The following is a 27196-nucleotide window of genomic DNA, read 5'->3' as shown; positions in this document are numbered from 1 at the left end:
GCCACCGCACCGTGCCGGCGGCGGGGCTGCTGCCCGCTCTGCTCACCTGCCGCCTTGGGCTGCAGCCCCGACGGCCACCCCAAGCTAGCTGGTGACCGTGCAAGCCTGCCCAGCAGCCCGAGGTCTCCAGCGAATTAGGAGGGCTTGTTAGAGAGTGCTTCGGGGTTGGCAGAAGCGTGGTGGCAGAGAACAGGCGAGGGCTGCGCTCTGCAGCTACCTGGCCCGGCTAGCTGGGGGTGACCACCCTGATAGAGCTTCCTACCAGGGAAGCTGCTGCCCAGGTGGAAGGCTGCAAAGACTGCACCTCCCCTCCTGAGTCTCCACCTGCCTAAGGTGTGTTCTGGTGGAGTCACTCAGACAGCAGGTGGAGGAGCTGCAGGAGGAAGGCAGCAGTCAGCAGGCTACACTGTATTTGGGAGGAGGAACAAGCAGTAAGAGTATTATTTGAGACTTTGCAAGAAGAAATACTAGGGCCCCATGGTGCTGACCTCCCAGGACTGGTCCGGGATGTCACAGGGATGCTGCCACACTGGTTAAACGCACAGACTACTATCCCCTGCTCCTTTTCCATATGAGCACCGTGACACAGCAAAGCAAAACCTGGGCAAGATCAAGCAGGACTTCAGAGCCTTGGGGGCGCAAGTGAAAGGGACAGGTGCCCAAGTGATCTTCTCCTCTGTCTTGCCAGAGATAGGGGTAGGCCAAAGAGGTCTTCAGGTACATGAGTGGTAAGCAGAAGCACAGGGAAGACATAGGCCCGTTGCTAAAGAGGGCAGGGAAACTAGTTACTAATAATGCTGACAAGGCAGAGGATTCTCAATACCTTCTTTGCCTCTGTCTATCAACGTAGGTAGACCCCAGATCACAGGATCAAGTAGCTACAAAAATATGTGTTGGCTCACCAGTAGCGGAGGAAGGGTTGGTCTGCAGCCTCTTGCAAGGGCTTAACCCACATAAATCTATGGGCCCGGAGGGAATCCACCCCAGGGTGGTAAGAGAAGTAGCCGACGTTGTTGCAAGGCCACCGTCTTTAATATTTGAAAAATCATGGAGATCAGGGAATATCCCTGATGCCTGGAAGAGGGCAAATGTCATACCCATCTACAAGAAGGGCCCAAGAGAGGACCCAGGAAACTACAGGCCGATTAGTCTCAATTCACTCCTTGGGAAAGTAACGGAACAAGTCCTCCTAGAAACTATTACAAATCAAATTAAGCAGATGATTGGGAAAAGCCAGCATCAGTTTGCCAAAGGCAAATCATGCCAGACTAACCTGATCACTTTGTACAACAAAATAACATTTTGTGTTACATAGCGAGAGCAGCAGGTGTTGTTTACCTGGACTTCAGCAAAGTGTTCAGTGCTGTTTCCCACAGCCTTCTCCTAGCCAAACTGGCAAGATACAGACTGGATGGGTGGTCTGCAAGATGGGTAGGAAATTGGCTCACAGGCCATACTCACAGGGTGGTGATCAATGGTTTTTACTCAGGCTGGCAGCCTGTCACAAGTGAGGTCCCCCAGGCATCAACACCAGGCCCCACGCTGTTCAACATCTTCATGAATGATCTGTACGATGGGATTGAAAGCACCTGCACCAAGTTTGCTGATGACACTAAACTGAGTAATGAGGTGGACACGTTAGAAGGAAGAGCCATCTTACAGAGAGACCTGGACAGGCTGGAAAAGTGGGCTAGCAAGAACTGTATGAAGTTTAACAAAGACAAGTGCAAAGTTCTGCACCTGGGACATCATAACCCAAGAGCCCAGTACAGGCTAGGATCTGTGTGGCTGGGAAGCAGCCTTGCTGAAAGGGACCTGGGGGTCTTGGTGGACAAGCTGAACACGAGTCAGCAGTGCGCTGCTGCAGCAATGAAGGCAAATCTGATCCTGGGCTGCATCTGCAGGGACATTATGAGCAGAGATAGGGACACAATCATCCCACTCGGTGCTTATCAGGCTGTACCTGGAGTACCGTCTCCAGCTCTGGTCCCCACAATTCAAAAATGCGGACAGACTGGAGAGGGTCCAAAGGAGGGCCATGAAGATGATCAAAGGGCTGGAGAACGTGCTGTATGACAAAAGACTGAAGGAGTTAGGTCTTGTCTCCCTGGAGAAGAGAAGGCTCAGGGGGGACCTCATCACAGTATTCCAGTATTTAAAGGGCTGCTACAAAGAGGATGAAGGCCCTCTCTTCACAAGGAGCCACAAGGAACAGACAAGGGACAACAGGTACAAGTTGCACCAGGGGAGGTTTCATCTCGATATAAGAAATTTTTTACAGTGAGAAAAATCAATCACTGGAACAACCTCCCCAGAAACGTGGTAGAGTCCCCATCACTGGAGGTTTTCAAGATGCGACTGGACAAGGTGCTAGATAATCTCATCTAGGTTCCCTTTCCCGCAAAAGGTTGGACCAGATGATCTTTCAAGGTCTTTTCCAGCCTGGGATGAAAAAAAATATAAATACCACTATGCCTGCAGTAACAGCCTCACTGTACCCACAGCACAGCCCAGGAAACAGCAGGCCTTTCCCACCCACCTAACCCTCTGTGTTTCCTAAGGTCACATTCTTCCCAAGAAGAGAGTTAAGGCGAGGATAAGAACAACAACCATTTTTCAGGTCCGTAAAAGAAGGCTTGACTTTTAATCTCTTGAGGCTTTTCTGAAGAAACCTGTTTGTGGCATAAGCAGTATCCCTGGATTCAGGCCAGGATGTAGGCACAATAATTCAGAAGGAAATCTAAAGTTTTAAAATTTGACACCCTTATAAACTTTCAAAGAGCAATTCCAAACTGTCCATATCAAGGTTTCTTGAACTATCACTAGTTTCGGCTGCAGATATAATCAGCCACAGTAGGATTCAGTCTTCCAGACTAGAACTGCAGATATAACTGATTATTATCTGAATACATGAACTTGCAGTGTCCTTTCAGTCTCAAGTGAGAAGTTTCTAATGTACTAAGCTTTAATAAGTACATTTTGAAACGCACCTTAAGATGCAAAAGTTTCAGCAGAGCTGAATAAGAAAAGCTGAAAAACTTACAATTTGCACAACAAAAGCAAATATTTTTTTCTTTCTTTTGGTTTCTTGTGAAAGAATCAAGTGATACAACCTTATTGGGTAATCATCGTGTGTTTTGTAGCTATTTGTTTTAGATGGAAACCACACAAATCCCCCCTTACTGAAATTTGACGTGACAGCATAATGTAGTATCACAAGAAAATCTAGTCTCAGATTTCTAAATATAATCAGTCTGTTCCTTCAATATAAAGTCATATGAGCTAGTTCCAGATGGTGACATTTGTACAAGCAAAGTCATTAGAAATCATGAACCTCAGTGAAGCATGCTGCAACCTGGATTTAGATCGGCCTGTGCATGTATATGAACACTAACGTACACATTGAACAGGTTTAGCTTAGAATCAAAATAGCTAAAAACCCCACAGTATTATTCTTTAGAGTGGTTTTGTCCCTTTCAAAACAGCACCATTTAATCAAAGTTTAAAAAATCCTACTGTAAGAAATACGTTTATAAAACTAGTAAACTTTCAGAAGGCTTTATTAGTTTGGATTCAACAGGGTGATAACATAACTAGAAGATACCTTCCAGCCTGAAGCCAGCTGGAGTCCATCCACGTCAGAGCCAGCTTGAGTAAGTGTGAGTGCAACTTTATAGACATTCACTGAGGTAAGTCCACCAGCCCACCCATGGCAGGTGCTTGTAAAACTCCACTAGTCCTCTCCAAAACTCCCAGCCTACTGCTAATCTGCAGCATCCATAGTCAGCATTCCAGCACATACCACATTTAATAGCCTTTGGTACATAAAGTGTTTCTGTTTGCAATGCATCAAGCTGTGCTGCAGTCCCAGAAGCAAATCTACTGCACAAATCTGTTTTTCCTCAAATTTTACTAGCATCTCCTCATTCACTGGTGAAGAACAAGAAATTTCTGGGCCCCTGTTTAAGGAAGCAGTTTCAAACTTTCCATGCATTCACCTTTCTGAGGTTTTAAAACATGGTAGCAATTTCAGTGGTTTCACTTCTTTCCCATTTTGTTTCCTCTGCAAGGAGGATCCAGACTGTAAAGCTCTGCTCCGTCTAATGTTCTAAATGCTGATGCATAATAGCTGTGAAGTTTTAGAAAATATAAAACTTGTGAGGCAAGAAAAGTACCCAGAAAGGATGAAGGCCAGAAGTCTCAAATTATGTAGTTTAAGTTTCAAAATATTTCAGAACATATGCTGCTGGATTTTGCACTCACCCTCTTCTGCTTTCAGACTTGGGCTCTGTACACTCCTGAAGAGAAGAAGGAGTTTAAGGGCTTAAACACTTTAAAAAAAAAAAAAACAAACAACCTATGTCGCATTGACTAAAACTTACACCAACTCACGATATGCTTTGAGACAGCAATCCAGAAGTCGGAGACATTAACCTCTGAGCAAACTTAAGTATTGCAGAAATGGGCAGAAATTTTTTATGCATGTCATCATCATGACCAAGTTGTGCAACTGAACTCTGAGTCAAACAGAAAAATAATAGAGGACAATTACCAAACCTGAAATTACATTTTCACGGTTTTGAACATACCTGCTTCCATTTGTGAAAGCGTACTGGAAAATAAAGCTGTAGAGACACAATGTCTGAACTCAGCTGTCAAAAACAGAAGTTCTGATAGGATTTATAACTTACACTTTTGTAAACAGGAAAAACCTTTTTTCTTTTCTTCCTAGAAGAAATCAGCTGTATTTGCAAGGCTAAAAACTACAGGTTGAAGTAGCTCCATACACAGCAGAGTAACAGCACCCATGTTTGTCGTCATCCCAATTGCTAAATTTCCTTTCAGTGAGTCCACTAGCAAATGGCTTGCTCTGCAAATAGCAGGTGGTTGCTGCAATGAATCTAAATACTAACCATTTTATCTATGTGTGCATGGAAGAGATATCAAGCCCACACAAATTAGTTGGATTATTTTTAACGATTTTGCAGGAAGCGGGTCCAGACTCCCCACCACGCTCCAAAATCATTAAAAGAATGACAAATGTCCTCGGTTTCCAGATGATGCCTTAATGAAAACAAAGCAAGATCAAAATGCACTTTCTTGTTATAGCACCATTTGCTCCCTAAATTATACTTTGTAATTGGAAGAATTATATTTAAACTTCACCCTTAGAAAAGCTACTAAAAGATGCCAACTACTGACCAAGGAAGTTTCACAAAGCAGTCAAAACAAGCAAGCATCACACAACTGGATTCCTGCTTTCACCAACACTTTAAGTTAGCATTGTGACCAAAAGAAGCAGTCCTATCCTTTCATCTCCCATTTATTTCCAAACCTGCACCAAGCTCTTCCTTTCTTTTCTTTTTGGGAGAAAAGAAAAGACACTGATTTTATCCAGGCTCAAATCCTAGCTCTGGTGCTTTTCCCAGATGCAGCACCATCTGCAGTGGCTGAAGGTGATAAGGATGCAGAAACATGTAGCTAGTTGGAGGGAGATGGCAGAACTACTTCTTTCAATGGTACCAGTGGCTTGAAACACCTTGAACTGCTCAGGAAACTTTGGTCTGACTGACTGACTTCTACCAGTAGAGGGGGGGAAAAAAAAGCAATACACATAGTAAGAACATCCACTGTCACACTTCAAGTTATCTCACTGCCAAATACTCCTGTTACTACAACAGGTAAACTAGAGGAATGACAGAGAAGTTTTTAATTTTTTTTCGTTTAAAAGCACCCTTGCTGATTGTTTTGAACCATGTGAAATCTCCCCCTGATGTCCCATGAAGCACTTAGTTTCTAGGTATGAAGTATGCAATTTTTATTGCTTTTCTGGTATTTTAACTATCTTTTTCAGATTTTATTTCCATTCAAATACTGTATGACACTTCTTGTACTCTAGACAGCCAAAACTCTTTGGCAACCCCCCCTACCCAAAACCATAAAAAACCTTGCTCAAAAAAATCCCTTTACAAGGAAGGGGGAAAAAAAGGAAAAGAAAAATAAAAAACTGTTTGCTTGGTGTTTTTTTTCTTTTTTTAATACATCCTTGAGAAACAAAAGGAGGATATACAACCATGTGTTGTCTTGACAACAGGAAAAAAGTATATCAGTAAGTACCTTTCTGTTAAAGTAGAAGGCTGGAACTTGTAGAGTGCTGGGAAGTGAAACAAATTGTGGAATGCTTCCACAAAAAGGTAGATAATCAGTACTTCTCAGTGAAACATCAGTGTCTCGCTATCCTTGTTATTAGAAGTGTTTAACCCACTCGTTTTGTCCAGTTCAATCACTTTTCCCTTCTTTTCAAATGTCTTATGTATTTGAAAATTTTTACATGCGTGTCCCTCATTTATCTTATTTGAAAATTTTTACATGCTTGTTCCTCATTTATCTTTTCCAGGCTGTATAATTACTCCTTCTACCTTTTTTTTCTAAAAACATATTTGCTAGACCTCTAGATTGCAAAAGCATCTGGGGCGTGAGGGGGGCATCTCTTCAGATCTAGGTATTGACAAGTGCGATATAGTCATCCAGGATCCCTTTATAATCAACAGAAAGAAAATGTCACTTCTAGGGTATGATTCAGCTCAGCCTGAGATTGATGTCTAAAATAGGTCAGATGGACAACACTCTACAAGAATTTATTTCTCTACATTGATTATAAAGGAAGCCAACATGATTACCTCAGATGAGGATGCCGTAAGTTAGGTGAAATCCTGCCCTGACCCGGTTTCATGTGCTGCTTGTACAAATTGTGTTTGAGGCTCTCTCCTTGAAAATAACTGGGCTGTGTAAAAACCACCAGCAATATCATGTGAGGTTATACCTACAGCATAGGAGCCACTTGACCTCACAAATGTCTAATCCGCTGGAAAAAAGTTCTTCTTGGAAAGGTTTTCAAGCAGACTCATTATAAAGTTACCATGGAAACATTTTTTTTCCATTGGTAGAGCACAGTTTGACAATTAGCTCTTGTGGGTGTGACCCTTTGGATTTGAATTTTGTAATGCTAGTAAATGAGGCCTCCTGCGAATTTCTCACAGGGACCTTTATTCCCTTGCTGAACACCAAAAAAAAGGAAAGAATGTATGCTGCTGTTCCAGACAAGGATGAAATAGAGCGATCTTAAAAAAAATATATATCAAAAAGAAAATCATTGAGCTGTGCATTCTAAAGGAATGCCATAGCAGAAGTTCAGCCTCCAATACAGGTGAGGTTTGTGTTTTCCTCTTCACCAAAGGAGCTGGCTTTAAAAATAACTGAATCCATAACCATCACAGAGCAACGAAGCATCTCAGCCACATGTACCTGCCAGCTCTGGTACGACAGCTTGGTCATAAAACTGTGCGATGCAGCAAATCAAATGATTCTTTAGCATGGGGGAAATGCAGTAGCTCCAGAGCACTTTATCAACAGGTACTTAAATTGACGGTGATACAATGGCATCCTCACTCAGCCAAACAGGCACTTTTGTTACCTGGACATACAAGATTGATGCAGCCATTACTCCTCATCAGTACTAAGATAGCAAAGCAGGTAGTGCTTTGGGAGTGCAAGTCCTACTTTTAAAGATCACTGAGACATAAGTCCTTAACTGCTTGTGCCACTGCTGAAAGCAGAGCCTCAGCTCCCACATCATTAGGAGCTTTTGCAAATGTCACCCATTACGAAGACAGAGAGGTACTTTTTTGATAGCCATCAACAACAGCACACCTCTATGATCTTAGTGCAGTCAGGCTGTAAAGAAGTTGTTCCTGAAAAATTAGGAGAGCTGGAGCCTTTGTATCCATAGCAAAGGTACCTTAGGCTACTGTGGTAGTGACAGGAACATTCAAAGGACAAAAAAAACAAACCACAGTACTTTGCATTTGCCTTTTACTCCTCATTGCCTGGATTGTTTTCAACTGCCTTGTAATAAACCCCCGTACTGATACTGCCCAATATGTGCCACAAGACAGAACATAAGAGGTTATGCAGTATTAGATTGATTTCCTCAACAGCAATTATAGCCCAGACGTGCACACCTTCTGTCCAGCAACTCCGTTTCCAATGCATAACCCAATGCCATGGTAGGTTTCATGGCTGGAGAGGAGCTACAGCACTGGAGCGCAGCCTAAAAATACATTTTCCAGCTGGGATACTTGTAGTGAGGTGGGCTAGTACACGATGCAGTGCCACTATTTCTCCCTTGCACTTCCTGGTCCTGGCTGTTCCCTGGCACACAGGTTCATAAAGCAGGGGAGATGTCACAGCAGTGTCATGCCCAAGTGCAAGGCCTGGCCTTGCTGATGGGTGAGAGAAGGCCAGATGTGCTTGAACATGAGCCAGCAACTTGCCTTAGCAGCAAAGGCAGCTAACGGTACCCTGGGCTTCATTAGGAGGAGTGTTGCCAGCAGGTCAAGGGAGGTGATCCCCTCTATGCAGCACTGGTCAGGCCACACCTGGAGTGCTGGGTCTAGTTCTGGGCTTCCCAGTACAAGAGAGACATGGACATACTGGAGAGAGTCCAGCAAAGCCAACAAGGATGATTAAGGGACTGGAGCACCTCATATATAAGGAAAGGCTGAGAAAGCTGGGACTGTGCAGCCTGGAGAAGAGAAAGCTTAGGGGGATCTCATCAATGTGTAGAAATACCTGAAGGGAGGGTGCAAAGAGGACGGAGCCAAGCTCTTTTCAGTGGTCCCCAGTGACAGGACCAAAGGCAATGTGTACGCACTGAAACACAGGAGGTTCCCTCTGAACATCAGGGTGACCAAGCGCTGGCAGAGGTTGCTCAGGGAGGTGTGGAGCCTCCATCCTTGGAGATATTCAAAAGCCGTCTGGACATGGTCCTAGGCAATCCTGGGTCTAGGTGGCCATGCTTGAGCAGGGGGATTGGACAGGATGACCTCCAGAGGTCCCTTCCAACCTTAACCACTCTGTGATTCTGTGTGCTTTCATCTTTTGACACATCTGCCAGCTGCACTGAGCAGACAGGCCTCCCTGTGAGCTCGGAGCATAGAAGGCTTTTGTGATCTTCTTCTACATTGTTTCTTCTAGATATATTAGGTGGTTAGGACATAATTTTGGGACATGCATCATCCTTCATCCTCACCCTATGCAAAGATTGCAATACTCCACAGACTGGACTGCTTTCTGTGTCAGTCCATAAAACCAAATATTTGAGGCTAGTCTGTTACTAACAAAGATGCTATGCAATAAGGAAAATGGCTGACATAGCTGAAAATGTGTTATTCCTTTAGCCAGATATAATTAAACATGGAATCACTAAAATCATTCTGTGCTACAATGAACACAGTGGATAAACGTTGAGCTACTATTCCTATTAATTAGGGCTATTTTTTCCTGTTAAAAAAGTGACAATCATTAGCTTAGACCACATATAAAAGCCTTTTGGGTACTGGGAAGCATGGCTGAGATAGTTAACTGTAGGTCAAACCAGCATTTCCAGCAGTAGGCTCTGCCCACATTTTCTCTCACTGGGTCTATTCCAAAAGTCAAATAGGAAAGAGGACCCATTGCCTCTGATTTCTGTTGAGTTTATATCAGACAAAGCAAGAGAGGACTGGGAGAGGAAATACATGTTTCTGATTTTTCTTTCTCGAGAGATGAACTCGCTATTTCCTATGTTTTACATCTTTTCCTTTCCAGCATCCCATTTTAATTTTTAAGCTGTATGCACCCCAGGCATCATCACTCTGTCCACTCAGTTTTGCATCAGATATCTTCCTACACATGGACAGGTCATACTCAGCAGAGAATAGAAACATGCTGTAGGCTCTGGCTTGGTTACCAGCTCCTAGGAGAGTTCACTTTAAAAGAACTCCAAAACATGCAGTCTCTGGAAGCTTCATTCACAAAATATTTGGTTTTACAAGGCAACAATCCCATTGTTTTCAATAGGGAGCAATTATACACCATTTCCTTCGCCCTCCTATTTCAGTCTGCAATCCCAGGGGGATCCAGGTTTAGCCCTCTGGCTGTGAGTGGGACTCCTGAGGAAGTTCCTCTGACACCTGCTTTCCTTCTCTCCCTTGCCGGGCAGGGACATCAGGCATCATCCAAGCCCAGAGGTGACCCAGAGCACACCTAGATAGCACTTGAGGAAGTGTATGCCAGGAAGCCCATACATTGCTCCGCCTTTCCCTTGGAGGAGACTTACATCTACTTACTAACATGTAATTTGCCCCATTCCTCTTTCCCTACATGTCACTTCTAATGTTTCCCCATGAAATCCAAAAAGCCAAGAGGCCAAAAAAGAGTAGCAAGGAAGGGAACTAAGTGTAAATGATGCCTTTTCAAGTAACTCCCTCTTCTATTTGGAGCTTCCTCAAATCTGAGGTCCTCACTGCCTTATACCTTTGGTCATTTATACCTCTGCTAAATTTGTGTACAATTGCTGCGTAGTTCCTTTACCTCCCCCTGCTTTCATAAATTGACACAAATACACACATATTTAAAATGAGGCCTTGGAAATTCCTTCCTTTCCCCAAAACATCAGCACTTCAGCTGCACGCTGACAGAAAGACAAGCAGAGGCAGACAGACCTGCTAGCTCTTTTAATCACAGGAATCCTGGACAGATGACCATTGCATGTGCCACGCAGCAGAGTGGATTCACAGCTCAAGTACATTAGTGGTAGTTCTGACTGGAAATGCCCTGCACTTTACTGCTTTTTTATCTACCAACACTGGCAGGTTTGCACTGACAGCAGGCCATGAAAGACTCATCTTTGGTTGCCCATCCTGCATGCGAGAGAAGGAGCATTACATCCTCTTTTTTGAAGACTTCACCATAATGCCTCCCCTTAACTGTTCAGCAACTCGGTTTTAATCATCAGAGAAGCCTTCCTTCTCCCTCTTCCATGCAGCGTCTCAGGAACAGGAGGCTGAACGTGAACAATGGACCGCTCAGGCTGCCCTGGTGCCATGCAGCTATTGTCACTTGTCTTTTGTCACAGCCTTCCTGCTACTTGTAGGGAAGAGAGATACATTGCACAAACTTCGCCCGTTGTCCATGATACTTTCAAAAGACTTTGTAAGAGAAGCTTCAAACTAAAGAAGGTGATGCCCTGCTTTTCCCTCTAAATGCAATGTAAATGCATTTCTGTCTGTGCAAATCCAAGCCTCAGTCCAACTGAAATTAGCAGAACTTTTTGCCATTCTTTTCAATGGGAAAATAAAATCCTTTCACGATATGCAAAAAAATAAGAAAGGAAGTAGAAACTGAAAGAAAAAATAATTTTTAAAAGTATGATTTTCTTTTTTGCCTTATCTTAATCTAGAGAAAGTTTTCATTCATGTATAGAATCACTGAACAACTTAGGTTGGGAACAACCTTCAAAGGTCATGAGGTCCAGGCCTTGCTCAAAGTAAGGCTAACTTGAAGCACATTGCTTATGAGTTACAGGATGAAAATAAATATTTAAAGTTTTATTTCAGTTACAGCCCTGTGCAGAATGGCTCTAGAAATATCGCAAAAGTGGTTCACTAATGGAAGTGCACCGAGTTTCTAGCCTCCTTCATTTGTGGTCACTTTGCAGGCATTGCTGAGGTGCCACAGGATTCCCCACGTACACTTTGGCACCAGTGCATGCACCCTTTATTTATTTACGTTACAAGCAGCATGGGATCAGATATAAAGGACTTTTAGACCTATTTCAGGACTCCATTCTGAGTGGCTTGGTAAGAAATACTGCCCTGCAGTGATAAAGCACCCTGCACTGCATAACCGTAAAGCCAGGGTACGAAGAGACCCTGTGCTTCAGAGAGCAGGGCAGGATTTGTCTCCTCCAACTCATGAAATCAAGCCTGATCTTTAATTAGCAAAACCTAACGCTGCTCTGGCCTACCTGCCAGGTTGCACAAACAGGAAGGGTTTCTCACAAATAGAGAACGGCATGTGCAGAAAGCTAAGAAAGATAATCCTGGTAAATAAACTTCTCATTAATAGGCGACACAGCAAGTCAACCATACAGTAATGCTACACCACTTTATAAGCCACCAGTGCAGATGTTAGGAGCACCATCATGTGTCTCTTTCCTTTTCAGCTTGTCTGCTTTCTACCAGCTCGCAGCAGAGGTGGACTGGTGACATGATCCCATCTGATATAATTGTTTCAAGCAATTGAAATTCAGGTCAATAACTAAAGCTTCTGGTGCATATAGAAACCAAGCGCTGCTTCCCAGTTCCCTGTCATTGGCAATCTGCCAGCGAGTACCTGCAGGTGGCTCTTCTCAGAGTTGCTTTTGCAGCAACTGGTCTCCAGTCGTGATGCAAAACGATTTACTCACACAAAGAAGCTGTGCATTTTAAAGTAAAAACTCTTTTTTAACTCCTTCTTTTAAATCTCCACTTTGAAGCAAATACAGCCAAACCATTAAGCACTTCTGATGTGAAAAATGCCACTGGGAGTATTTGCCAGCATTATCATTATTACTTCACATAAACTACCAATACCCATAAAAGTAGTGACAGCAGTGACCAGTATAATGTATACTCTTCTCCCAAAGCTGTCTTCCCACTTTAAAGAGGACAGCTTTGTCTTAATACTACATAAATTTAAAATTAATATCTTTAAAAGATTCACCAGGCTTCACATCCAGTTGCTGTCAACCTGTGATAAAAGGAGGAAAGATCCAAGGCCTGAGTCAGAGCATTTATTGCACTGCGCTTGAATATATACCCTTGGTGAAGGCCCTGAGCAAAACACTGACACTGGCTAATATATAATGTCAGTCTTAGTTTAAAAGTTACATATGGCTCTTTAAATTGAAGCATTAGCCAAGGAAAAATACTTCTGGTTTGTTTTGTTCTTCTGAAAGCCACTAAATGAAACGCCTGTGAAAAGTGATTCATTTTTTCATCAGTAATACTGAGACTTCATTGCAGGTACCATGCAGACTGAACTAGGCAATAATACATGCTACATCTCCGCCACATCTCCCAATAGACACCTTGGCTTTTAAGGCACATCCCTGATTCTGTATAGAAAAAAATCCCTTAGTTCTTTCTAGAGACAGTGCTACTTCAGCAGCTCCAAGGGCAAGCAGGCCACAGTGAACACCGAGTCTGTGCGACACAGCAAACACTCAGTTTTCTAGCTGAAAATGGGATATAATTTAGGGCTTTGTGCTCAGAAGTCAGGAGGTGGTCATCTGCTCATCAGGACAAACCAGCTGTGATCTCTCTGTGCAGCAGGAGCTATCTGCTGGCCCTACAAGTGCACAGCAGAAGGTGTAAGTAGCTTCAAGGAGCTATATGACAACGGTGAAAGGCCTTGTGCCTCAGTACATGTGGTGCTGTGGATGCAATGCAGAGTGGGTTAAACCCATGCTCCTTTAAAACAACTTACAGCAGTAGCTCTCTGCAGAGGAAGGAGTTTGACTGTATTTTACTGAGTAGTTCTGAGACGACCGCTTTCTTATTTTCTCAGGTGTATCCCAGGAAGAGGCAGGAGGCATGACGAATATGTGGATACCTCAATGGAAGCATCTGCCCATATTACTGAAAGGTACTGGGAACAGAGTGCTCTCAGAACCCACAAAAAGACTACTTCATAAACACATTGAGCGTAGCACGTAAGAGCTATATGACTGAGCACCTGAAGCAAAGTATCTTCTGTATTTTAAAAGTTAGCATTACAAACAAGTCTAATTCGCAAGAGCTACAGCTCTTGCAGTAGCAAATACTCTCATTTATTGTAATGGGACTAATCACATAGAAATGCATGACCGATGTCAAAATACTTCTCATTTAGTTACTGCCTTCACTGATTTTCTTTGGTTCTGCCATGCTTCCTTACAGAATCTTCTCACGTGGTGTCTTTTAAAATATTTAACAGTATCATCTCTAACTTTTCTCTTTCAGGTTGTTTTTTTGGTTGGTGTTGTTTTTTTGGTTGGTGTTGTTTTTTTAAACGAAGTCTTTCACTGGGGAAGTCCAAGTACATGTTTTGTAACCTAAGTGGTATATAATGCCCATGCCTCATCCTGACTGCTTTATCCTTACGCTTCGGTGAATATCTGCCACCTTCTGCAGCTATGTCTAATTTATTTTCCACTTACTGCTTTGTTCATCTGTGTCCCAAAATTTCAGTGATCAAAGAATGCCTTACAATGGCATGAATTACATCAGCCAAAGATTGGAGAAGAGAGAATAATACCAACAATTGTTGCCCACTTTAGATCACTGAATTCCAAGGGGGAGCAAAATTACCAGATTAGACACCTCACCTGTAAGTACTGTGGCACGTGGCCCTCCGGCTACAATGAACTGTAAAGCAAACGCTCCTTTTCATTTAAAAAGCATTATTGTTATGCAAAATACCAGCCTCATTTTCAGACATTAAATAATTTGGGCATAATTTTGAATTCCTTTCTCTTATCACTGATATTGTTAGGGATTTGGACTGAATAAGAAATATAGGCTAAATCCTTAATCCTATCTTCTTTAACTATTCCTGCACCTCACTGCTATTTTTCTTTAACAAGTTTTGGAACTGCTGCTGTTTTGCTCTTCAGCAGCCATACTAAAAGATGCCTTCATTTGCCAATGCTAATCCCTCCTGCAGTTTATAGCAGTTTAACAAATATGAAATTATGTATACAAGTACAGACCTTATATAGACTGAAAGGCAATGCAGGACAAAAGAAAATTCAAAATATTACAAAAATTATTTCTTTTTAGTTATCAGATATTATTTGATGGTAATGACACACAATTTCAAACTATTCTGTTCTTTGTTCCTTTTTGAGTGCCCAAAGGTACCAAATAGGACTTCATATAAGTCACAAATGTCTTAGCCATTCGAATGCTGCTCAGTGACTTCAACAATCAGCTTATTGCAAATGAGAACAAATAAATATTTTGTAGTGATGATGACAAACATGGCATGTGCTGTCTGCATAGGCAGTTTACTGGATGTGATAAATCCACTAAATACATCAAGCTAATCTTAACATTGAAAAGGAGTATTTTGAATGAAAGTAAAAAATATTGTGTAGCATAAGACTCATTTTTGTTTGTCCAAAGTTCTCCCTGTGCTTCATTCTGGAGTAGTAAGCTCGGCTAGAAGCCAATTTCACAATTACAAAAGTATTAGGATATTTACTCCTTTCTTTTCACAAATTCCCAATGCATTTTCCAACTTGCATCATTTGGATTTAGGAGTTCAAGGTCCATAAGGTACGGTATCATTTTCTTTAGAAACACAAATTAGTCTTAGCAAAGCCATCGAGAGAGATTTTGGCACCCAAAGCATGTCCTGTCTTCCCTTCTTTATTCCTCCAGGTTCCTTTGAAAAACTCTCAATGCCAAAAAACTCCATCCCCTCCCTCTTGGTTAGCAGCAGTGCCAGCAAGCGGCAGGGCTTGGGCATCTTACTGCCAAAGGGTGGAGAGGACTATGGGGCCTGAGGAAAGATGTGCAACTCCAAGTCTAAAATCTCCCCCCACTCCTTCCAGCATAACACTCGTTTCACCAACATGGAAACATCCTCTTCTTCCCAATTCAAAAAGATGTTTGTAATGGCACCTATGCACTACAGGCAAAATTTCCCAAAGTGCTCAAAGGCCAAATTTCCTTTGCCTCTTGGCTTAGGGACCTAAAGATACAGGCGTTCTCTGAGAAGACTTATCCAAAGCTTCTGAACAGATTAGTGCTTAATAAACACTGAAATAATCAAAGCTAAAAACTTCCCAAAAGGACACAAAACTTGCTTGCCACAAACAACGTGAGAGAGATCAAATGCAAGTGACTGAATACAACACGTAAACACACAACCAGCTGGGAACACATCCCAGAGGTTTCATTTAAGTACCAGTGCAGAGCTAGAGAAAAATAATTATGCACGTAAAGTGTTACTGTAAATGACAGCTAATAAAACAGAAGGCTCAAATTATTGTTGCTGCTTCTGAGGGCAAGTAGGCGAACACAATCAGAGAGTAAATGACAAGTCGCCGTACAGAATTTCACTTCAAAAATGCCACTTCACTTAAATGGCACAATGAATTCTAATTAATAGGAAGCATTAGACTGGAACATAAGGCAGCAAACATCACTAAAGAATAAACATATTCTCCCATGAAGGAAAATTTACTCCGATCATGTTGTCAAGCTGACAGGAGCATCTTCCAGGAGCAAGTGGATCCAAGTTATCAGCAGTGCTGTAATTGCCATTCTCAGTACTTATATTTCCCTTGACTCAAGGACAATTAAGCCTTAAGCATTAGCCATGGAGACAGGAATAATATCATGAAGCCATCTATCAACTGTAACAATAATAACAACCTGTTGATACTTCGGGAATGGAGGAATGCTGGGGAGCGTTAGCAGACTGGACTGATAGTTGAGGCATTTGCTTAGTTACAGGATCTGACGCCAGCTGACATGGATCCATATTCAAGTGACAGCTTCAGCCTGTCCAAGTGAAACTCACGTACAACACTCAGTAACAGCCAGGATCCCCTGATTTCCCCAGGCTGCTGTGATGACTCCCAGGTGGCATTTTAAACAGCAATGGTTTAGTCAGGGTTCCTCCAGCTGTTTGTCTTTGTCCTGTGTCTCTCCCAGAGGTTGCTTCTGCGGCAGGGCCAGCCAAGAGGAAAGGACTCAACTTTCTGGCCACATGAATTAAAGTTACCAGCAATCACTGTCTGCTCTCTGCGGCTAAGTGGGCTGCAAACTGCAGTCACGGAGGAGGTGCTACACCTCCCGTTCAACCAAGTTCTGGGATAATCATCATTCAAGTATGCCAGGCTCCAGCACCAACACACATCAGCATGCTGTGGCTTTGCACTGTGAGGCAGGAGGTTTCCATGTAATTGTTTCTATCTACGTTTAATAGGGAGAAGAGATAAAACAACTACCTTAATACCCACCTCTCTCACAACCAAAAATTCACAGCATGGAAAAATCAATTATTTTTGCAGAAGAAACATGCACCCAAATGTCATTAAACACTTTCAGCTCAAATCTACCCTGAATTATGCTTGTGAAAACTCAGAATTCATTCTGTTGAAGTGAAGCAAGATGCTCATTATCAGTTGATCTATATATGCTGCATCATTTCTGAAAAGCAGACAATCGACTAACAGCTAAGGTTAGCAGCAGTCATTAGGTCTTAGGTATTTCCTGCTGGAATTCTATTTAAGTGTTGAGGTTACCAGAAAGAAATTAACTCTTTATCCACAAAGGAACTTTCAAAAGTAGCACAGGGTGTCCTGTTCTGGACTTTCTAAAGATATCCATTGATTTTTGTAACAGCAGAGTCAGCCAATGGCTGGGGCTCTGGAAGATCCCACTGCTTTTGTTATCTGAGGAGCCATGGGATGAGATTCTGTAAATTAATGCTGAAAAGTTATTTACGTTCCTAGGAGCAGCAGTAGAATCTACCACAGTCCGTTGTGCTCCGTAACAGTTATATACACGTTCAACACTTTTTTTACTATATGCCATATATACAGTACATGGACTATAAAATATAGATCACCCTCCCTGTGACTCAGATTGAAATCAGCATTGATTATCAAGTGTAATATTCCAGATTTTGACAAGGAAAAAACCCACAGCTTTGCCAGAGATTTCTTAGATTTGCTCATACAGCAGTTTTAAGAAAAATAATACACACTGCAGGCCAAATTATGTTTTGAGTTACCAGGGTTGCATAAAAGTCAGAACATAATTTGGCCTGCAAGATCTGTAATTCTGAATTATGATAATGTTCAAGGCGGAAAGAACATAGATTGTCTTTAGATCAAGGGCCTGCAGTTGGGAGAAAAGACCATCTCCCTCCTGTAGACTAATAAAATGTGGTACAGTGCCACCAAATAAGGGCGAATAAAGAAGTCTGAACATCTTAAAGATCCCATTTTCAGAGTACATTTCAAGGGAAATAGTGATTATTAACAGTATACATGTCCAGTAATAATCACAGCTTTGGGAGCGGGGGAGGAAATCAATATAAACTAAATGGGCTTCGTATTCTGCTATTCACATCGTGCACATCAGCGTATAAAACATCCTATCCTGCAAAACGCGTTTTAATGGGAGAGGAAAACAACATTTTACATTTGGAGCACAGCTGACAGTACCACCTATAAATTTCAGAGAGTCCTTTTTCTCCATGCATTTTCATTCTTTGCTCACTTCCTAGAGTGTTACAATTGCAATTGTATCCACTTGGTATTTGATGAAAATACCAACTGCTCTCATTTAATCACGGGGCACACTTTTATCACTACGCAACAGAGCTCCTCAGCCTGCAACTAACTGAGGACCACCTGTTTGAAAAATCCTGCTACTTCAGAAAGCTTTCATGTGCACATCCAACAGCAGAATCATGGCCTGAATGAAAAATCTCCTTTTAGGTTTTCTTAAGGGTATCTGCCTGGTATGTGTAAATCATTTGTCTTTATCTATAGGGATCATAAAATAACCAAAACTCAAACTCAGTATTCTAAGCAGAGGAACACTTTGCTTTAAGTAGTTTCAGAGAAAGTTAACGTGTTTATAATTTTTACTTCAAGTCTATTTCCAAAGTGGTTTAATTACTTGCTCTACTTGAACTATCAATAAAAAATATCCCTGGAAATTTTCTGTATGTACTTAGCTGTGTGGTGGGACTAGAGCAAGAAAGCTTAGTTTTCAGTTGACATGATTCAAACTAAATCACACTGGCATTCATGAAGCACAAAATAAAAGAGGGAAAGGATAAAGCATAAAGAGGAAAACACTAGTACAAATTTTGGGGACTAGATCCATTACCACAGTTCAAGAGTACAAGACCCTGAAATGGAAAGAAAAAAAAAAGAATGTGAAAAAGTGAGTCAATAAAAAACAATCGGCATGCCATGTGAGGGAACTGCAAGGACTTCAGCTACCCACATACGTGGGGAAGAAACTAGTAAAATTTGATTTTGGAAAGCTTTCACTCCTAATAAGCGTTCATTGTCAATACCAAAAGAGAAAGGATACGCAATCTGAATCCAAACAGTGTTCTTATCGTCACCTCCGATGAGTATAAACTGGCTGTAAATCTACTGAACGTAGAAGAGGCACTTGGAGTTGAAACTGAATTAAGTGGTACTGGCTGAGCAAGTTGTCTACCCTCGCCCCTTTCCCAATAACACACCATTTGACAGGTCTCATCGCCCTGCATGGGGGGGGGGCAGCTGGAAAGGACACTAAATCAATAGAAATAAGATGTAGCGTCGTGCAACAGCAAGAGACTAAGCACCATGCACTGCCATTTAATGGAGAGAAATTATGCTTGCAGTCTTCCTGAGGGAAATTTTCAGGGGGCTGATTGCAGCTGCTATGACAACAAGGGGGAGGATGCGATGTCACACAATGACCCGAGCGACTGCTGTCACATTGTCCCAGCACATGGCCAGCTGGGAAGCCAGTAGAGACCTCATTAAGTGCATCTGTTCAGTAATTACTACAACTTTCCCTGCACCACACTTCCAACTTTGCACACAGCCGTAGCACGAGGCTATTGATGTAGTCATGAGGGTTAAGTTCCCAGGCCTGAAAATTTCGAGCCTGTAGCTATTAGAAATCTGGGATCTAGTTTCAGCAGGATTGTTAGATACAAGCTCTGTCACCAGGCAGGGAGAAGCAGGGAGCAAAATCATATCAGCATAATCTTGATGAAGTCTTGGAAGCGAGCCGTGGAAAAGCTGCGTGATTTTCCTTCCTTGTACGTAGGGCAGCTCCTTCTCTAACATACAGCAGCATTTGCTTTAACTGAAAAAGACTGTTTAGGACAGATCCTTTGCTCGTTTAAATCACTGCCGTTCTCCCAACTGCAGTGGAGTGATGCAGATTTACCACTGGCCAGGATCCTGCCTCCTGACTTGATTTGCACTAGTACACAGATAAGTGCAGGATACGTCCAGGAGCCTTTTGCTCTCTTACTTGTGCAGAGCTACAGAACTTGGAAAAATGAGTTTGCATTTATACTACATCAGGAAAATAGACCAATTAGTACAGCACAAGGGTTTAAAATAGAAGATTGCAGCAGAAATGCAAATCCCCAAAGGCAATTATGTTTGAAAGCTCCTAGACTCCGGGTCCTCACAGCTGCAGTACAAGGAGGAGGATGCAGCCCTCTGGCTTTCGGCATGGGAGAGGGAGCCGGCTGGGGCTGTGAATGAGGGAAGACTGCTCCCAGTCAGAGCCTGCCTGCTCAGGAACAGGCCTGGCTGGCTGTCTAAAACTGAGCTCAAAAGGCACAGAAGAGTTCATTCCTGTTTATTTCTTTTGAACTGTGGGTGTTCTAGAAAATCTGAAATTTGTAATTAATCTCGCTGCATCAATTCAGAAGGCATTGGGAGCAGGAATAGTTGGCCAAAGACCAGAGAGAAAACAAAAGCAGGGGCAATGCTATTTCCCACCATGGTAAGATGGGTCCCCTCCTAGTAGGGAGCAAAAATCATTTGTTGTTTCTAGAAGAGGACTGACTGTGCTTCCTTCCCTCATAGAAGATGAGCAGGGAGACAAACAGCACAGTGGGTCTGGGATTTGGCACAAAGGGAACAGAAGTCCCCATTTCCAGCCAGGTGTCTCCACCTTCTGCCCTATTTGCACCTTGTGTTGGGTGCTCTGTTGCCCCACAAGCCCAGTTTTCATAGCTACTTCCCATTAGTGAATCTTATTCCCAACACATTGAGGGCGTTAGACCATTTGGTGACATTAGTCCTGAAGCTAGACTCAGAGGTAACCGAGCACCAAGACCTGGACACGTGCAATTTGCCAACCTTAAAAAAAAATAATAAAAATCGTGTGAAGTAATTAAAGGAACGCTTCCTGACAGTGATGGACAATGGTTTTATCCATTAACATCTCTCCTCACCCAGCGCTCTGGAGGTTGTTTTCCCATGTATGGAACTCAGCTGCAGAGAACGGGAATGCCCATTCACTCACATTAAAACATGCTGCAAAGGTTTTACTGTTCTCAGCTTCCTTGAGAAATAAAATCAAGAGGAGGAAGGAAAATAACACTTTTGATGTGACCCTGCCACAGGGACCTGCAATCTGAATCTGATCCTTTGTGAGCTGCTAATGAGCCTGGTGTGCAACCCTGCGTGGTAACCTCTCACTCAAAACAACTCTGGCAGAGAACGGGACAGCCCCAAACACTCGCTGTGTTTCTGGATGCCAAGATACAGGCAGCAGAGCACAGCTGTGAACAGCAGGTAGCAGTGATAAGGTAGACCATCCACAGAGGCAACAGGGCAGAGCTCCATGAAAACATTGCCAGGCTTTTTGCCACACAAGAACTATCCCTGCAGTCTTTTCAAAGACTGTTTACTTAGCTTACAGCTGTCCACCCCTGCAACATCAAAGGTGTCAGTGCAACATTGAGACCCTGTAGATGCCACAGAAATCACCATCTCCACCCCTGTATAGAAGCAGCTACAGGTTAAAGTACCAACAGCAGGAATTCCTATTGCCCATCACTGTGGTAGAGACCACCCACCCCACACAAAGGGCCAGCTGGGTATCTCACCCATATGCATGCCAACTATGCAAATTCCTTTCAGGTGTATTTTCAGGCAGAGCAGACAGAGACCAGACTGGTTTGAAGCTAAAACACAACTTTGTAATGGAGGGAGCAGAAAAAACCTCTTATAACTTTAGAGCTTTATTTCACAATTTATTTGCTGACAGCTTTCTGTAGGTGAATTTGTTGGGGATAGGACTATGTTGGAAGAGATTTTAATTCTTTATAGCATATTGTAACTATATCAGGCTTCCTTAAATCACATTAAAAATCTCACATCCTATGGCAAGCTTAGTATTTGTATTATATTAATAAACTTAGATTTCCCAGTTCCTAGATTTCAGATGACAGTGTTCCACTGTTTACACAGAAATCAGTGCTTCATATCAGCTTTTATTGAGAAAATATCCTCTCATTAAGGTCTATCAGGAGAGAGAGGGGGAGAAAAAAAAAGAGCAAAGTTTTGGGTCTTTCATTGCTGTTTTTTAAATCTTTTGTATTATGTCATAACAAAGAAAATGATAGAATTTAGGTACAAAGACAAGGAGAGGCTATAATCCACAGCAGGAGTGGTGGCTATGCATTCCCCCTTCACCTTTCTGCCAGTGACACTGTTCGTGTGCAAGCAGAGATACCTCCCCCCCTCCCCGAAAGCGGACTGACCCCACAGACAGACATTTCTCCCAGACCTCCTTTGAAGGAAGGCTCTGAGTGACGCACACGCAGAATTAGCGAGAGATTTGTCAGCACCTTGTAATTACAGTGTGCTTTCAGTCAGAATGACATTCATTATAAGCAACTAAGAGCAGAATTAAAGGAAATCTCCATGAAAATGTACTGGGTGTCTTCTGCTGAAACCTGCCTCTTTTGTGGGTTGCAAAGGTGCCCGTTGCCCTCAGATGAATGACAAACTCCAACAAGGCTGAAAATCAATACACAAGATCAAAACAGTTAATTGCTACAGTGTACACAGTTCTCTGGCCAAAATACAGTACAAAAAATGAAACTGCTCTTATTTCGCTGGTTTCTTTCTAGAATAATTTTAAAAACCCATTCCTGTCTATTCTACTCCTAATGGACATTCAAGAGAGAATAACAGAAAATCCACAGCAGCATTTTCTTTAAAAGTTAAGCATGTGACACAGAGCTGAAGGTATTTTTCCTTATCCTAATAAAGCTGAGTTCACTATTTAGTTTGCTTCCAATCTTCCCCACCCCAACTTAGACCAGCACAGCACACGTACCTCCTCAAGCAACATTTTCTTTGACCAAAACACAGAAGGCGTTTCTGAAGTGATCTGTCAGAGGGACCAGCAAGAACTACTTTGGCTGTTCTACCTGTGATGTTGAAAGGGATGTTGAAGTGGGTTTCAGGTAGTGAACTGCAACATGAGAAATTCCAGCAACATTAAGAAAATGACATTTTTAAAGAATTATTCAAAATAGGGCCCAAAAGCACCACCGAGCAAAACTCAGATCTTCAATGGAGGGAGAGCTTTTGCACGCAAAATGGAGACAGTGTCCTCCTAAAGAAACTTTCCTGCAAGATTTAGAAACAACTGCTGTGAGCTAGACTAAGTGTTTCGGTGCCACATCCCTCTTCTCCAGTAACACCTGAGTTACAGCAGGACTCCCCATCACTTCATTCTAATCTATAAAAATAAATTTATTAGATACGTTGGATGGGACAAAACAGTGTTGCCAGGTGCTTCTGGATATGAAAAGCAGAGAGCGGGAGCTTTAATGAAGTTAGCTCTTGGTCATAGGAAGGTGATAAACGCAGAAGAAAATGTCCTCTTGTTAATGTTTGTGTTTACCATTTTCCCAGGTTTAAAGACAGTGGATGTTTTTCTGTCTTGCATCTTTAGTCAGTCAATTACAGCAGCAAAGTCAGTAAGTAACACACTGGCTTTCTGACTTAATAGCCTTTCATTTGCACAGGAGTGATCAGACAAGGCGCAGGACAAAAAAAAAAATATATAGGCCTTAACTCTTAACTTCTTTTCTTTTAAACTCAGCTGCCATTCTGTTATGTTTTACTTCTAGTGGAGAAAAATTTAGCAAAAGTTAAACAAGAGCTCAAATACAATAACTTGTGTATACAAAACTTCATGGTCTCTGAAATTTGCTGACGTAGACCATGGCAAATAAAGATTTTGAAGCCTTCATCTGAGATACACTGAACTTTCTATAGCTACTAAATTGCATGATTCCTGTCCTGAATGGTCCCACTAAATGGCTCACACTGTGGTTCCACTATAGTCCCTTTACATCACACTACCAGCGCAAAAAGTCCGTAAAAGCAGAATATCCAAAACTGCACAGAAATCCTCAGTAGGCATAGCGCAGCACACCTCAGTCCTCCTCATGGTCTCTGTCAAAAGGGTGGTATCTGGAGGAAAGGGATTTGCAACTACCTTGTTTCTTCGTACAGAAGAAAGCTATTGAGTATTGGCATACATTTGCCTTTCTGGTATGGCACATCCCTTTCTTCCACAGGGATCTGTGAAGGCCTTGGGAAATGGGGAGTTCCTACAGCTCTCCTGTCCCACCACCAGCGCTGTAAGCAACCAAGGTGAAAATCAGAGCAGTCCAGAACCTGCTCTAGGTTGCGCTGCTGTGTGAACGGATGCTGACCGTCTCCAGAGACACAAGGCTGCAAGCCATCAGCAAGGAGCTTTTCTTGCACCAGCCTCCTTCCATGCCCACGTACTTTCATGTTTGATGTTAGGCCCAGGTCTTTCATTAAAATTTTCATTAAGTCTTGTTATAAGTGATCATTTATCAAAACGCTGTGAAGATCACCCTTTCTTAGCAGTTAGTATAAGGGTGAATTAATGCAAAATATTTTCTTTTGCACCCAAATGGAAACTCATTTCTCTCAACCTGATATTACTCTGTTCCTCAAGAGCATCAGCCTTCTCTCCCAGCTGACACTTCAATAGCAGATGCAGCAGCTCAGCATTTCCCAAGAACTTCTCAAAAATTTGCAGTACCCAAAACTAGATACCTATACAGAAGTCTCATCAGATGGAAAAAAAGAAGTTTAAGCCCATCCCTGACACACTAATGTTGCTGTGGGAACTTTTGGATACATTCATTTTCTTCAGTATAAGGATTAACAAATACATGAATCATTCGGATCTGTCTACCGCACAGTGCTGGTAATACTAGACTGCATGTTTACAAAGTTTTCACGGTTATGTGAGTCAATCCAATGCACACTTGCCCAGATATAAAAATAGACGTTATATAATGCACAGATCACAGAATCAATAAGCTGGTTGTGTGCACCAAATAGAAGAAAATAGCACAGGAACTCCTATGCAGCAGCTGTGCTAAGAAGCAGAAGAAGCTGCAACTCTAACCCTGAGTCATTTGATTCAAAATTTGGTTTAGTTGTTTCTTGAGCACGAGTAGCAATAAAGACAGCAGAGCAACAAATACAGCAATCCTGTCGGTTTGATCATGAACAAAAAAAATAATTAGGCACAGTCATAAATGTTCAGCATCTCCAGATAATGTGCCTAGGCTCAAAAAGGAAATGTTGCTCCTCCAGACCGACACAAACTGATGAAATAACACTATTAGTAATGAAGCTGAGAGGGGGAGAGGCTAAGATAGGGTGTTCAAAAGTGAGCATGTTGGAACTTAACCTGTGGAGGGACTACCACCTTCCCGTTAGAGAAAGAAATTTTAAAAGAAGCATTTGCCTGGCAGTTTCACCTTTAAAATGCTATATGCACATTAACAGATGACTACATGAAGATATTTTAATGAAACATACATTTCCATCTCCATTTTTTTCAGCAAGTTTAATGTTTGCATGATGTTAATGATTGCAAAACAAGTTTTCCATAAAGCAGAGGAATAAAGAGGTACCTCCTCCCACACCAACAAAAAGCTTGTATCCATCATTATTAGATGAAATTGTGACCCAATTACACTAGTACAAATCAGGAAAAACTTTCCTGATTTCACAACTGCAAGGAAGTAGAATCTCTGTCATCTTAAAGGTATTCCAAGGGGAATGGAATTTGTATCAATTGATTATTACAAGTAAGTTTTCTATATATTTTAACTTGGATTTCATCTAAAAATTAAAGTGGGCTGTAAGTTTGCTTTGTTTCTAAGATCTATAGGGATTTATATAACAAAACCTAGTGAGATATGCAGTTTTAGCAGAGCAGCCTGCTCAGGGAATCCTCAGATTTTAACTTTTGCACAGTTAAGTCTGTTGGAAAAACACGTAGACACCTGTCGCTTTAAGAAGCCTCACTTTTCCCTAAGACAGTGAACACAAACAATAAACTGCACTCTTCAAACAGCAACAACAACCAGTCCTAAAATTCCTAATCTCTCCTTACATCTTGCCCTGCCCCAGCAATTTTGCTCTTTGTGTTTGAGAGGCAGCAAGAACGGTTACATGCATCTTTACGCAAACTGAGAAATGGCAAAAGGTTAAAGAATTTGGAAACACTGGCTAAGTGAACAAAGAAATACTGGAAACAAAGCCAGGGCTCCCAGGGGTTATGTTCTGGGCTCATCGGAAGGAAACGCAGCTAGCAAGTTGGAAACCTGCAATCCCGAAGCCCAGGCTTTCCTGAGATAAGGTTCCAAAACAAAAGTTCTGCGAACGTCTCGGTGAACTCATGCCAAAACCCAGTGGAAGGATTTAGAGTGGCTGCGTCTCAAAGGCAAGTTTCTTGGGCAGAAGAAAATATAGAAGGCAGAATGGAAAACCAACCCAGACAAAAATTGCAGGGCATCTGTACGTTTTAAAGGCATATATTGACAAAAGGCAGTTGTCAACAGCTGTCTTTCACCTGTACTTACTGGAGCTGCAAAGAAAGAGAGAAAAGGAGGAGAACAGAGACAATGAAAGAAAGAAGAGGAATTAAATCAGGCTCACCAATTGTAAAGCTATAGCCATCGATGCTGAAAGTAGCACTCCGGCATTTTTTAAATCCTTCCTTTCTGCTGCTTGGCTCTGTCATGATCTGCCAGCTTGTACTTTCAGCAGCAGCCTTTCTCTCCCCCCGTGGAAGCAAAGCGCTCGAGCTCGCTCCTAGCTGCCCTTGAATATCTGCCTGTGACAGCACGCACACCCAACCTCACACATCTCCCGGCGCGGGGAGCTGAATCTGAGAGACATGTACCGAGCAGCTTTCTCCTCCCCCAAACACTCTTGCTGGCATGTTACCAACGTGCCTACTCAGAGTTTAACAACTGGTTAGAGGCTCCGGTATCTAAACCCGCAGTCAATTAGTGCAAGACTAACGAGTCAATAAGCCAGCTGTATCTGTCAAATCTCTGTGTAGGAGTCAGCACACAATTAAAAAAAGATGAAGGGTTAGATTTTGCTGTGATCTACCCACTGACGCTCCTTGTATTCCCTGCTATGCTGCAGCCCCTGCTTCTGTAGCTCCCCTTGCTCATGGGGATTTCTGACTTGCAGCAAATTGTGCTCAGATTTCAGCCTTTCAAATACAAGCAGCGTGTTTTAATCATTCAAGATATAATGAATCAACCCAAGATTACAGTACACCATCAATCATCTACTACTTATACTAGCGGCAAGTCTCTAGAAACACAACTGGCAGCAGAATACAAGACATTATCAGTAAGTAAGAACATAAGTGACTGTAGGAAAACAACAAAAGTAATTTAGCAGTAATGATGATAAACTGAG

General features: G+C 42.3%; 1 protein-coding gene across 1 annotated transcript in view; it reads right to left on the bottom strand.

Moving 5' to 3' along the window:
• Window positions 1-26501, bottom strand: part of PDE1C (phosphodiesterase 1C) — a 348343-nt gene extending 321842 nt beyond the window's left edge. The window contains exon 1 of the mRNA XM_009273482.2: window positions 26417-26501. Coding sequence (XP_009271757.1) covers window positions 26417-26501 — 85 coding nt within the window. The remainder of the gene's footprint in view (window positions 1-26416) is intronic.
• Between the last annotated feature and the right edge of the window lie 695 nt (window positions 26502-27196).

The sequence above is a fragment of the Aptenodytes forsteri genome, unplaced genomic scaffold (genome assembly GCF_000699145.1).
Source record: "Aptenodytes forsteri isolate BGI_AS27 unplaced genomic scaffold, ASM69914v1 Scaffold270, whole genome shotgun sequence".
Lineage (NCBI taxonomy): Eukaryota > Metazoa > Chordata > Aves > Sphenisciformes > Spheniscidae > Aptenodytes > Aptenodytes forsteri.
The sequence above is the reverse complement of the archived record's forward strand: the minus strand, read 5'-3'. Positions and strand labels throughout refer to the sequence as shown.